The 14917-nt window shown below is 45.3% G+C and overlaps 1 protein-coding gene across 1 annotated transcript in view; it reads left to right on the top strand.

Annotated features, from left to right (window-relative positions):
- Nucleotides 1-687: 687 nt before the first annotated feature.
- Nucleotides 688-14917, top strand: part of LOC135532882 (receptor-type tyrosine-protein phosphatase O-like) — a gene marked incomplete at its 5' end in the record, with an annotated part of 52982 nt that continues 38752 nt past the window's right edge. Inside the window, 6 exons of the mRNA XM_064960313.1 lie at nucleotides 688-961; nucleotides 1443-1598; nucleotides 4031-4183; nucleotides 6224-6760; nucleotides 7652-7813; nucleotides 10292-10488. Of these exons, the coding sequence (XP_064816385.1) occupies nucleotides 688-961; nucleotides 1443-1598; nucleotides 4031-4183; nucleotides 6224-6760; nucleotides 7652-7813; nucleotides 10292-10488 (1479 nt within the window). The remainder of the gene's footprint in view (nucleotides 962-1442; nucleotides 1599-4030; nucleotides 4184-6223; nucleotides 6761-7651; nucleotides 7814-10291; nucleotides 10489-14917) is intronic.

A 14917-nucleotide genomic window follows, 5' to 3' on the forward strand; every position in this document is an offset into this window, starting at 1 on the left:
AGGATGGTAGCTGACTCTATAGCCACTCTTACTGAGGATGGTAGCTGACTCTATAGCCACTCCTACTGAGGATGGTAGCTGACTCTATAGCCAGTCCATAGCCTATAGCCAAAGTCATTCCACTACCCTAGAGTGGTAAAGCAGCCTTTACTGGTTCTAACAGCAGACCAATCAGCTGGCTGCAAGCTCTTAGCAAACTGTTGGAGAAAATTGTATTTGACCAAATTCCTCTGCAAACAAATGAACAACAGACTTTCAGCATGTTTATAAAGAAGGGAACTCAACATGTACTGTACTGACACACATGACTGTCTCTGTAGGTCAGGTGGTCTGGAGAAGCTGTTAGAGCAGCGATCTGATGATGATATGAACTTATTGCTCCATTCCTCCAGACTCAACAGCCCTCTCTCTCTCTCCGCTCTCTCTCCTCTCTCTCTCTCTCTCTCTCTCTCTCTCTCTCTCTCTCTGCTCTCTCTCTGCTCTCTCTCTCTCTCTCTCTCTCTCTCTCTCTCTCTCTCTCTCTCTCTCTCTCTCTCTCTCTCTCCTCTCTTCTCCTCTCTTCTCTCTTCTCTCTCCGCTCTCTCTCTGTCTCTCTCTCCGCTCTCTCTCTTCTCTCTCTCTCTCTCTCTCTCTCTCTTCTCTCTCTCTTCTCTCTCTCCTCTCTTCTCTCCTCTCTCTCTCCTCTAGACCATTGTGTCCTTCCAGGTGTCAGTTAAAGAGGAGGACTGGATCGTAGTGACCCTGGAGCCATCTGACCTGCGGGAGAACGTGACGGGGTATGCTGCCCGGGTGATGGGCGAGCCCCGAACCCACCTGCTACCATTCCTGAACCTGACCGACCCCACCGCCACACCTCTGGTCTTTAACTCCTCCCACCACGGACTCTGCTACACTGTTAGCCTGCTGCTCAGACAGGGGAAGACCTGGTCCAAGTCCATCCAGACTGTATCTGTTCTCACCAGTAAGTATTCAGACAGGGGAAGACCTGGTCCAAGTCCATCCAGACTGTATCTGTTCTCACCAGTAAGTATTCAGACAGGGGAAGACCTGGTCCAAGTCCATCCAGACTGTATCTGTTCTCACCAGTAAGTATTCAGACAGGGGAAGACCTGGTCCAAGTCCATCCAGACTGTATCTGTTCTCACCAGTAAGTATTCAGACAGGGAAGACCTGGTCCAAGTCCATCCAGACTGTATCTGTTCTCACCAGTAAGTATTCAGACAGGGGAAGACCTGGTCCAAGTCCAACTGTCCTGAATCCAGCTCAATAGAGTTTGCTTTAGATCAGTCTTGGTTCTCTCATAGATACACTATGTGCTTGACTTGTTGTGTTTGTTAGTCATCTCTCTATTTATTTCCCATTCTTCACTGTGGAGGTTGTAGTGGTTGTTGTGCCCCTGACCAGGTAGTCAGTCAGGTCTGTTGTCCGTCTGTCCCCCGCAGAGCCGCGTCCGGTGGACAGTGTGGTGATCACAGACTACCGAGAGGCTCCAGAGACAGGTGTGGTGTTTGAGATCAGCTCCCCAGAGAACAACATCTTCAGTCGGGTCAACATCAGCTACGCAGAGGGCCGGGAGCAGAGATCCATGCTCTATAAAGGTGAGGCCTCTGGCTGGGCAGACTGGAACAACAGGTGTAGCTGACTAGCCCGTTCTGGGCAGACTGGAACAACAGGTGTAGCTGACTAGCCCGTTCTGGGCAGACTGGAACAACAGGTGTAGCTGACTAGCCCGTTCTGGACAGACTGGAACAACAGGTGTAGCTGACTAGCCCGTTCTGGGCAGACTGGAACAACAGGTGTAGCTGACTAGCCCGTTCTGGGCAGACTGGAACAACAGGTGTAGCTGACTAGCCCGTTCTGGGCAGACTGGAACAACAGGTGTAGCTGACTAGCCCGTTCTGGACAGACTGGAACAACAGGTGTAGCTGACTAGCCCGTTCTGGACAGACTGGAACAACAGGTGTAGCTGACTAGCCCGTTCTGGGCAGACTGGAACAACAGGTGTAGCTGACTAGCCCGTTCTGGACAGACTGGAACAACAGGTGTAGCTGACTAGCCCGTTCTAGACAGACTGGAACAACAGGTGTAGCTGACTAGCCCGTTCTGGACAGACTGGAACAACAGGTGTAGCTGACTAGCCCGTTCTGGACAGACTGGAACAACAGGTGTAGCTGACTAGCCCGTTCTGGACAGACTGGAACAACAGGTGTAGCTGACTAGCCCGTTCTGGACAGACTGGAACAACAGGTGTAGCTGACTAGCCCGTTCTGGACAGACTGGAACAACAGGTGTAGTTGACTAGCCCGTTCTAGACAGACTGGAACAACAGGTGTAGTTGACTAGCCCGTTCTAGACAGACTGGAACAACAGGTGTAGCTGACTAGCCCGTTCTGGACAGACTGGAACAACAGGTGTAGCTGACTAGCCCGTTCTGGACAGACTGGAACAACAGGTGTAGCTGACTAGCCCGTTCTAGACAGACTGGAACAACAGGTGTAGCTGACTAGCCCGTTCTGGACAGACTGGAACAACAGGTGTAGCTGACTAGCCCATTCTAGACAGACTGGAACAACAGGTGTAGCTGACTAGCCCGTTCTGGACAGACTGGAACAACAGGTGTAGCTGACTAGCCCGTTCTGGACAGACTGGAACAACAGGTGTAGCTGACTAGCCCGTTCTGGACAGACTGGAACAACAGGTGTAGCTGACTAGCCCGTTCTGGACAGACTGGAACAACAGGTGTAGCTGACTAGCCCGTTCTGGACAGACTGGAACAACAGGTGTAGCTGACTAGCCCGTTCTGGACAGACTGGAACAACAGGTGTAGCTGACTAGCCCATTCTAGACAGACTGGAACAACAGGTGTAGCTGACTAGCCCGTTCTGGACAGACTGGAACAACAGGTGTAGCTGACTAGCCCGTTCTGGACAGACTGGAACAACAGGTGTAGCTGACTAGCCCGTTCTGGACAGACTGGAACAACAGGTGTAGCTGACTAGCCCGTTCTGGACAGACTGGAACAACAGGTGTAGCTGACTAGCCCGTTCTGGACAGACTGGAACAACAGGTGTAGCTGACTAGCCCGTTCTGGACAGACTGGAACAACAGGTGAAGGACAAGCCCGTTCTAGACAGACTGGAACAACAGGTGTAGCTGACTAGCCCGTTCTGGACAGACTGGAACAACAGGTGTAGCTGACTAGCCTGTTCTGGACAGACTGGAACAACAGGTGTAGCTGACTAGCCCGTTCTAGACAGACTGGAACAACAGGTGTAGCTGACTAGCCCGTTCTGGACAGACTGGAACAACAGGTGTAGCTGACTAGCCCGTTCTGGGCAGACTGGAACAACAGGTGTAGCTGACTAGCCCGTTCTAGACAGACTGGAACAACAAGTGTCCTCAAATTTATATAAAGCAGACTGTTATGTTCTGTGTTATAGATCTTATATAGGTCTTCTATAAAGGGAAGACTGTTCTGTGTTCTAGACCTCTATAAAGGAAAGACTGTTCTGTGTTCTAGACCTCTATAAGGGAAAGACTGTTCAGTGTTCTAGACCTCTATAAAGGAAAGACTGTTCTGTGTTCTAGACCTCTATAAAGGAAAGACTGTTCTGTGTTCTAGACCTCTATAAAGGAAAGACTGTTCAGTGTTCTAGACCCCTATAAAGGAAAGACTGTTCTGTGTTCTAGACCTCTATAAAGGAAAGACTGTTCTGTGTTCTAGACTTCTATAAGGGAAAGACTGTTCTGTGTTCTAGACCTCTATAAAGGAAAGACTGTTCTGTGTTCTAGACCTCTATAAGGGAAAGACTGTTCTGTGTTCTAGACCTCTATAAGGGAAAGACTGTTCTGTGTTCTAGACCTCTATAAGGGAAAGACTGTTCTGTGTTCTAGACCTCTATAAAGGAAAGACTGTTCTGTGTTCTAGACCTCTATAAAGGAAAGACTGTTCTGTGTTCTAGACCTCTATAAAGGAAAGACTGTTCTGTGTTCTAGACCTCTATAAAGGGAAGACTGTTCTGTGTTCTAGACTTCTATAAGGGAAAGACTGTGTTTAAACACTGGCTCCCTGGGACGTGTTACAGCAACATCTCCTTCCAGCTGATCTCTGAAGCTACAGTCAACAGAACCACACTGGTCCGACGCAGCGACCTGACCCATGAACCCTGGCAACACAGGACAGGTAGCTACTATATACCCATGATCCCCGGCAACACAGGACAGGTACAGTGCCTTGCGAAAGTTTTCGGCCCCCTTGAACTTTGCGACCTTTTGCCACATTTCAGGCTTCAAACATAAAGATATAAAACTTTATTTTTTTGTGAAGAATCAACAACAAGTGGGACACAATCATGAAGTGGAACGACATTTATTGGATATTTCAAACTTCTTTAACAAAAGAAAATTGGTTGTGCAAAATTATTCAGCCCCTTTACTTTCAGTGCAGAAAACTCTCTCCAGAAGTTCAGTGAGGATCTCTGAATGATCCAATGTTGACCTAAATGACTAATGATGATAAATACAATCCACCTGTGTGTAATCAAGTCTCCGTATAAATGCACCTGCACTGTGGTAGTCTCAGAGGTCCGTTAAAAGCGCAGAGAGCATCATGAAGAACAAGGAACACACCAGGCAGGTCCGAGATACTGTTGTGAAGAAGTTTAAAGCCGGATTTGGATACAAAAAGATTTCCCAAGCTTTAAACATCCCAAGGAGCACTGTGCAAGCGATAATATTGAAATGGAAGGAGTATCAGACCACTGCAAATCTACCAAGACCTGGCCGCCCCTCTAAACTTTCAGCTCATACAAGGAGAAGACTGATCAGAGATGCAGCCAAGAGGCCCATGATCACTCTGGATGAACTGCAGAGATCTACAGCTGAGGTGGGAGACTCTGTCCATAGGACAACAATCAGTTGTATATTGCACAAATCTGGCCTTTATGGAAGAGTGGCAAGAAGAAAGCCATTTCTTAAAGATATCCATAAAAAGTGTTGTTTAAAGTTTGCCACAAGCCACCTGGGAGAGAAGGTGCTCTGGTCAGATGAAACCAAAATTGAATTTTTTGGCAACAATGCAAAACGTTATGTTTGGCGTAAAAGCAACACAGCTCATCACCCTGAACACACCATCCCCACTGTCAAACATGGTGGTGGCAGCATCATGGTTTGGGTCTGCTTTTCTTCAGCAGGGACAGGGAAGATGGTTAAAATTGATGGGAAGACTGATGGAGCCAAATACAGGACCATTCTGGAAGAAAACCTGATGGAGTCTGCAAAAGACCTGAAACTGGGACGGAGACAATGATCCACAATGATCCAAAACATAAAGCAAAATCTACAATGGATTAGTTCAAAAATAAACATATCAAGACGTTAGAATGGCGATGTCAAAGTCCAGACCTGAATCCAATCGAGAATCTGTGGAAAGAACTGAAAACTGCTGTTCACAAATGCTCTCCATCCGACTTACAGCTGTAATCGCAGCAAAAGGTGGCGCTACAAAGTATTAACTTAAGGGGGCTGAATAATTTTGCACACCCAATTTTTCAGTTTTTGATTTGTTAAAAAAGTTTGAAATATCCAATAAATGTCGTTCCACTTCATGACTGTGTCCCACATGTTGTTGATACTTCACAAAAGAATACAGTTTTATATCTTTATGTTTGAAGCCTGAAATGTGGCAAAAGGTCGCAAAGTTCAAGGGGGGCGAATACTTTTGCAAGGCACTGTAGATACTATTTACCCATGAACCCTGGCAACACAGGACAGGTAGATACTATATACCCATGATCCCTGGCAACACAGGACAGGTAGCTACTATATACCCATGAACCCTGGCAACACAGGACAGGTAGCTACTATATACCCCACAGGACAGGTAGCTACTATATACCCCATGAGTCCTGGCAACACAGGACAGGTAACTAACTACATACCCCATGAGTCCTGGCAACACAGGACAGGTAACTAACTACATACCCCATGAGTCCTGGCAACACAGGACAGGTAACTAACTACATACCCTATGAGTCCTGGCAACACAGGACAGGTAACTAACTACATACCCCATGAGAATGTTATTGAACTTTTTATTTATTTTACCTTTACTTAACTCGGTAAGTCAGTTAAGAACACATTATTTTTTTCAATGAAGGACAGATTTGTACCTGCATTTCTATGGAGATGGCAAGCTAATACTAATGTTTGTGTTTCACTGCAGTGCCCAACCCTCCCCTCAACATCTCCCATAAGATCGTACCACTCAGCCAGAGGGTGCTACCAGGGGGGGTCCCTAGCTCCGAGGTGACCCAGGACACGCCCCGGCGGGCGCGGGATGTCCCCCTCATAGAGGAACAGGAATTACAGGAGAACCAGGAGATACAGGAAGTGATCTCAGAGGAGGTGGTGGGCGGAACCACCCAGGTCTCCTACAGCTCCGCCCCTCAGGGCTCCAACAGCTCGACAGGCTATGCCACCTCTATCTCTAACACTAACAACACAGCAGAAGAGACCGCCACGCAGCCCTATTGGCCGGAGCCCTACGGTAGTCCCTCCCCTACGGATGGAGAGGAGGAGTTTGTGAACGCGGTGGTTCCAGAGTATGAGGACTCCAATGAGCCGGGCTCTGCCATGAGCCTGCCCCCAGAGATCTCCGTCACCCCCACCCGCTTTCCCCCCATACTGCTGGAGCTACGCTGGCTACCCCCCCGACCCCCCACCACATACGACGGTTTCAACGTCTACATCTACAGAGACGGTAAGCTAAAGGCCGCTACGGTGGACAATAAGAACAGAGACCACATTCACAAAGACTCTCAGAAAAGGAGTGCTGATATTGGAATTACTTTTTGCCTGTTAGATCATAATGAATGAGACTGATCCTAGATCAGTATTCCTGGAATAAGGGCTCCTATGTTGTCAGATGAAGGTAATAGCTGAATGGTATCTGTTATGACCTGATCCTAGATCAGTATTCCTGGAATAAGGGCTCCTATGTTGTCAGATGAAGGTAATAGCTGAATGGTATCTGTTATGACCTGATCCTAGATCAGTATTCCTGGATTAAGGGCTCCTATGTTGTCAGATGAAGGTAATAGCTGAATGGTATCTGTTATGACCTGATCCTAGATCAGTATTCCTGGAGTAAGGGCTCCTATGTTGTCAGATGAAGGTAATAGCTGAATGGTATCTGTTATGACCTGATCCTAGATCAGTATTCCTGGAGTAAGGGCTCCTATGTTGTCAGATGAAGGTAATAGCTGAATGGTATCTGTTATGACCTGATCCTAGATCAGTATTCCTGGAGTAAGGGCTCCTATGTTGTCAGATGAAGGTAATAGCTGAATGGTATCTGTTATGACCTGATCCTAGATCAGTATTCCTGGAGTAAGGGCTCCTATGTTGTCAGATGAAGGTAATAGCTAAATGGTATTTGTTATGACCTGATCCTAGATCAGTATTCCTGGAGTAAGGGCTCCTATGTTGTCAGATGAAGGTAATAGCTGAATGGTATCTGTTATGACCTGATCCTAGATCAGTATTCCTGGAGTAAGGGCTCCTATGTTGTCAGATGAAGGTAATAGCTGAATGGTATCTGTTGTGACCTGTGCTGTTTCGACCTCTCTGAGCCCTGTCTCCCCGTCCTCAGGTAACTCTACAGAGACGGCCACCGTGGATGAGAACACTCATGAGTTCTTCACGGAGCTGACAGAGCCTGGTACCTACAGAGTCCAGGTCACCACACTGAGCTCCGCGGGAGACTGTGAGGCCAGGGAGAGCATCGCGTATACAGGGCTCACCTTCTATCTCAGTATGTATAGCCTGACCCTAACACTGACACTGACCCAGACACTGACCCAGACACTGACACTGACCCAGACACTGGAGGCCAGGGAGAGCATCGCGTATACAGGGCTCACCTTCTATCTCCGTATGTATAGCCTGACCCTAACACTGACACTGACCCAGACACTGACCCAGACACTGACACTGACCCAGACACTGGAGGCCAGGGAGAGCATCGCGTATACAGGGCTCACCTTCTATCTCAGTATGTATAGCCTGACCCTAACACTGACACTGACCTTAACACTGACCCAGACACTGGAGGCCAGGGAGAGCATCGCGTATACAGGGCTCACCTTCTATCTCAGTATGTATAGCCTGACCCTAACACTGACACTGACCCAGACACTGACCCAGACACTGACACTGACCCAGACACTGGAGGCCAGGAGAGCATCGCGTATACAGGGCTCACCTTCTATCTCAGTATGTATAGCCTGACCCGAACACTGACACTGACCCAGACACTGACCCAAACACTGACACTGACCCAGACACTGGAGGCCAGGGAGAGCATCGCGTATACAGGGCTCACCTTCTATCTCAGTATGTATAGCCTGACCCGAACACTGACACTGACCCAGACACTGACACTGACCCAGACACTGGAGGCCAGGGAGAGCATCGCGTATACAGGGCTCACCTTCTATCTCAGTATGTATAGCCTGACCCGAACACTGACCCAGACACTGACCCAGACACTGACCCAGACACTGGAGGCCAGGGAGAGCATCGCGTATACAGGGCTCACCTTCTATCTCAGTATGTATAGCCTGACCCTAACACTGACACTGACCCAGACACTGACCCAGACACTGACACTGACCCAGACACTGGAGGCCAGGGAGAGCATCGCGTATACAGGGCTCACCTTCTATCTCAGTATGTATAGCCTGACCCTAACACTGACACTGACCCAGACACTGACCCAGACACTGACACTGACCCAGACACTGGAGGCCAGGGAGAGCATCGCGTATACAGGGCTCACCTTCTATCTCAGTATGTATAGCCTGACCCGAACACTGACACTGACCCAGACACTGACACTGACCCAGACACTGGAGGCCAGGGAGAGCATCGCGTATACAGGGCTCACCTTCAATCTCCGTATGTATAGCCTGACCCGAACACTGACACTGACCCAGACACTGACCCAGACACTGACACTGACCCAGACACTGGAGGCCAGGGAGAGCATCGCGTATACAGGGCTCACCTTCTATCTCAGTATGTATAGCCTGACCCGAACACTGACACTGACCCAGACACTGGAGGCCAGGGAGAGCATCGCGTATACAGGGCTCACCTTCTATCTCAGTATGTATAGCCTGACCCGAACACTGACACTGTCCCAGACACTGACCTTAACATTTACATTTAAGTCATTTAGCAGACGCTCTTATCCAGAGCGACTTACAAATTGGTGAATTCACCTTCTGACATCAGTGGAACAGCCACTTTACAATAGTGCATCTAAATCATTTAAGGGGGGGGGGGGTGAGAAGGATTGCTTTATCCTATCCTAGGTATTCCTTAACACTGACCCAAACACTGACCCTAACACTGACACTGACCCAGACACTGACCCAAACACTGACCCTAACACTGACACTGACCCAGACACTGACCCAAACACTGACCCAAACACTGACCCAAACACTGACCCTAACACTGACCCTAACACTGACCCGAACACTGACACTGACCCAGACACTGACCCAAACATTGACCCTAACACTGACCCAGACACTGACCCAAACACTGACCCAAACATTGACCCAGACACTGACCTTAACACTGACACAGACCCAGACACTGACCTTAACACTGACCCAAACACTGACCCTGACCCAGACACTGACCCTAACACTGACCCTAACACTGACCCAGACACTGACCTTAACACTGACCTTAACACTGACCCAAACACTGACCCTAACACTGACCCAGACACTGACCTTAACACTGACCCAAACACTGACCCAAACATTGACCCTAACACTGACCCTAACATTGACCCAAACACTGACCCAAACACTGACCCAAACATTGACCCTAACACTGACACTGACCTTAACACTGACCCAAACACTGACACAAACACTGACCCAAACATTGACCCTAACACTGACACTGACCCAGACACTGACCCAGACACTGACCCAAACACTGACCCAAACATTGACCCTAACACTGACCCAAACACTGACCCTAACATTGATCCTAACCCTGACTCTAACCCTAACCCTGACCCTGACTCTAACCCTGACCCAAACACTAACCCTAACACTGACCCAAACACTGACCCTAACCCTGACCCAAACACCGACCCTGACCCTATCACTGATCCTGACCCTAACCCTGACACTGAAATTCTGTGTTTTACTGTATATGTTTTAATTGTCCAATAAATCCCCAAAACCACCATTGATTGCCCCAGGCCCCAGTGGAGAGGTGCTGGAGCAGCCCCAGGAGCGGCCCCAGGGTGTCAGCATCAGGCTGCTGGGCTCCAGTACTGCAGCGGTGTCCTGGGCCCTGTCCTCTGAGAGCCACAACGGCAGCCTGGTGTCAGTCCTGTCCCTGACCTGCCTCCGACCCAGCCTCAGCCAACGCATGGAGAACACATACTGCAGTGAGGTGAGACTAACTAACCTGCTCGTCTATAGCTGTTCGTAACCCTTTATAACTAACCTGCTAGTCTACATAGCTGTTCATAACCCTTTATAACTAACCTGCTAGTCTATAGCTGTTCACAACTCTTTATAATCAACCTGCTAGTCTACATAGCTGTTCATAACCCTTTATAATCAACCTGCTAGTCTACATAGCTGTTCGTAACCCTTTATAACTAACCTGCTAGTCTACATAGCTGTTCGTAACCCTTTATAACTAACCTGCTAGTCTACATAGCTGTTCATAACCCTTTATAATCAACCTGCTAGTCTATAGCTGTTCACAACTCTTTATAATCAACCTGCTAGTCTACATAGCTGTTCATAACCCTTTATAATCAACCTGCTAGTCTACATAGCTGTTCATAACCCTTTATAACTAACATGCTAGTCTATAGCTGTTCATAACCCTTTATAATCAACCTGCTAGTCTACATAGCTGTTCATAACCCTTTATAACCAACCTGCTAGTCTATAGCTGTTCATAACCCTTTATAATCAACCTGCTAGTCTACATAGCTGTTCATAACCCTTTATAATCAACCTGCTAGTCTATAGCTGTTCACAACTCTTTATAATCAACCTGCTAGTCTACATAGCTGTTCATAACCCTTTATAATCAACCTGCTAGTCTACATAGCTGTTCATAACCCTTTATAATCAACCTGCTAGTCTACATAGCTGTTCATAACCCTTTATAACTAACCTGCTAGTCTTTAGCTGTTCATAACCCTTTATAATCAACCTGCTAGTCTACATAGCTGTTCATAACCCTTTATAATCAACCTGCTAGTCTACATAGCTGTTCATAACCCTTTATAATCAACCTGCTAGTCTACATAGCTGTTCATAACCCTTTATAATCAACCTGCTAGTCTACATAGCTGTTCATAACCCTTTATAACCAACCTGCTAGTCTATAGCTGTTCATAACCCTTTATAATCAACCTGCTAGTCTACATAGCTGTTCATAACCCTTTATAATCAACCTGCTAGTCTATAGCTGTTCACAACTCTTTATAATCAACCTGCTAGTCTACATAGCTGTTCATAACCCTTTATAATCAACCTGCTAGTCTACATAGCTGTTCATAACCCTTTATAATCAACCTGCTAGTCTACATAGCTGTTCATAACCCTTTATAACTAACCTGCTAGTCTTTAGCTGTTCATAACCCTTTATAATCAACCTGCTAGTCTACATAGCTGTTCATAACCCTTTATAATCAACCTGCTAGTCTACATAGCTGTTCATAACCCTTTATAATCAACCTGCTAGTCTACATAGCTGTTCATAACCCTTTATAATCAACCTGCTAGTCTACATAGCTGTTCATAACCCTTTATAACTAACCTGCTAGTCTTTAGCTGTTCATAACCCTTTATAATCAACCTGCTAGTCTATAGCTGTTCATAACCCTTTATAACTAACCTGCTAGTCTATAGCTGTTCATAACCCTTTATAATCAACCTGCTAGTCTATAGCTGTTCATAACCCTTTATAACTAACCTGCTAGTCTATAGCTGTTCATAACCCTTTATAATCAACCTGCTAGTCTATAGCTGTTCAGTAACCCTTTATAACTAACCTGCTAGTCTATAGCTGTTCAGTAACCCTTTATAACCAACCTGCTAGTCTACATAGCTGTTCATAACCCTTTATAACCAACCTGCTAGTCTATAGCTGTTCATAACCCTTTATAACCAACCTGCTAGTCTATAGCTGTTCATAACACTTTATAATCAACCTGCTAGTCTACATAGCTGTTCATAACCCTTTATAACTAACATGCTAGTCTATAGCTGTTCATAACCCTTTATAACTAACCTGCTAGTCTACATAGCTGTTCATAACCCTTTATAATCAACCTGCTAGTCTACATAGCTGTTCATAACCCTTTATAATCAACCTGCTAGTCTACATAGCTGTTCATAACCCTTTATAACCAACCTGCTAGTCTATAGCTGTTCATAACCCTTTATAATCAACCTGCTAGTCTACATAGCTGTTCATAACCCTTTATAATCAACCTGCTAGTCTATAGCTGTTCACAACTCTTTATAATCAACCTGCTAGTCTACATAGCTGTTCATAACCCTTTATAATCAACCTGCTAGTCTACATAGCTGTTCATAACCCTTTATAATCAACCTGCTAGTCTACATAGCTGTTCATAACCCTTTAACTAACCTGCTAGTCTTTAGCTGTTCATAACCCTTTATAATCAACCTGCTAGTCTACATAGCTGTTCATAACCCTTTATAATAAACCTGCTAGTCTACATAGCTGTTCATAACCCTTTATAATCAACCTGCTAGTCTACATAGCTGTTCATAACCCTTTATAATCAACCTGCTAGTCTACATAGCTGTTCATAACCCTTTATAATCAACCTGCTAGTCTACATAGCTGTTCATAACCCTTTATAACTAACCTGCTAGTCTTTAGCTGTTCATAACCCTTTATAATCAACCTGCTAGTCTACATAGCTGTTCATAACCCTTTATAATCAACCTGCTAGTCTACATAGCTGTTCATAACCCTTTATAATCAACCTGCTAGTCTACATAGCTGTTCATAACCCTTTATAATCAACCTGCTAGTCTACATAGCTGTTCATAACCCTTTATAACTAACCTGCTAGTCTTTAGCTGTTCATAACCCTTTATAATCAACCTGCTAGTCTATAGCTGTTCATAACCCTTTATAACCAACCTGCTAGTCTATAGCTGTTCATAACCCTTTATAATCAACCTGCTAGTCTACATAGCTGTTCATAACCCTTTATAATCAACCTGCTAGTCTATAGCTGTTCACAACTCTTTATAATCAACCTGCTAGTCTACATAGCTGTTCATAACCCTTTATAATCAACCTGCTAGTCTACATAGCTGTTCATAACCCTTTATAATCAACCTGCTAGTCTACATAGCTGTTCATAACCCTTTATAACTAACCTGCTAGTCTTTAGCTGTTCATAACCCTTTATAATCAACCTGCTAGTCTACATAGCTGTTCATAACCCTTTATAATCAACCTGCTAGTCTACATAGCTGTTCATAACCCTTTATAATCAACCTGCTAGTCTACATAGCTGTTCATAACCCTTTATAATCAACCTGCTAGTCTACATAGCTGTTCATAACCCTTTATAACTAACCTGCTAGTCTTTAGCTGTTCATAACCCTTTATAATCAACCTGCTAGTCTACATAGCTGTTCATAACCCTTTATAATCAACCTGCTAGTCTATAGCTGTTCACAACTCTTTATAATCAACCTGCTAGTCTACATAGCTGTTCATAACCCTTTATAATCAACCTGCTAGTCTACATAGCTGTTCATAACCCTTTATAATCAACCTGCTAGTCTACATAGCTGTTCATAACCCTTTAACTAACCTGCTAGTCTTTAGCTGTTCATAACCCTTTATAATCAACCTGCTAGTCTACATAGCTGTTCATAACCCTTTATAATCAACCTGCTAGTCTACATAGCTGTTCATAACCCTTTATAATCAACCTGCTAGTCTACATAGCTGTTCATAACCCTTTATAATCAACCTGCTAGTCTACATAGCTGTTCATAACCCTTTATAATCAACCTGCTAGTCTACATAGCTGTTCATAACCCTTTATAATCAACCTGCTAGTCTACATAGCTGTTCATAACCCTTTATAACTAACCTGCTAGTCTTTAGCTGTTCATAACCCTTTATAATCAACCTGCTAGTCTACATAGCTGTTCATAACCCTTTATAATCAACCTGCTAGTCTACATAGCTGTTCATAACCCTTTATAATCAACCTGCTAGTCTACATAGCTGTTCATAACCCTTTATAATCAACCTGCTAGTCTACATAGCTGTTCATAACCCTTTATAACTAACCTGCTAGTCTTTAGCTGTTCATAACCCTTTATAATCAACCTGCTAGTCTATAGCTGTTCATAACCCTTTATAACTAACCTGCTAGTCTATAGCTGTTCATAGCCCTTTATAATCAACCTGCTAGTCTATAGCTGTTCATAACCCTTTATAACTAACCTGCTAGTCTATAGCTGTTCATAACCCTTTATAATCAACCTGCTAGTCTATAGCTGTTCGTAACCCTTTATAACTAACCTGCTAGTCTATAGCTGTTCGTAACCCTTTATAACCAACCTGCTAGTCTACATAGCTGTTCATAACCCTTTATAACCAACCTGCTAGTCTATAGCTGTTCATAACCCTTTATAACCAACCTGCTAGTCTATAGCTGTTCATAACACTTTATAATCAACCTGCTAGTCTACATAGCTGTTCATAACCCTTTATAACTAACATGCTAGTCTATAGCTGTTCATAACCCTTTATAACTAACCTGCTAGTCTACATAGCTGTTCATAACCCTTTA

The sequence above is a fragment of the Oncorhynchus masou genome, unplaced genomic scaffold (genome assembly GCF_036934945.1).
Source record: "Oncorhynchus masou masou isolate Uvic2021 unplaced genomic scaffold, UVic_Omas_1.1 unplaced_scaffold_2085, whole genome shotgun sequence".
In the NCBI taxonomy this organism is placed as follows: domain Eukaryota; kingdom Metazoa; phylum Chordata; class Actinopteri; order Salmoniformes; family Salmonidae; genus Oncorhynchus; species Oncorhynchus masou.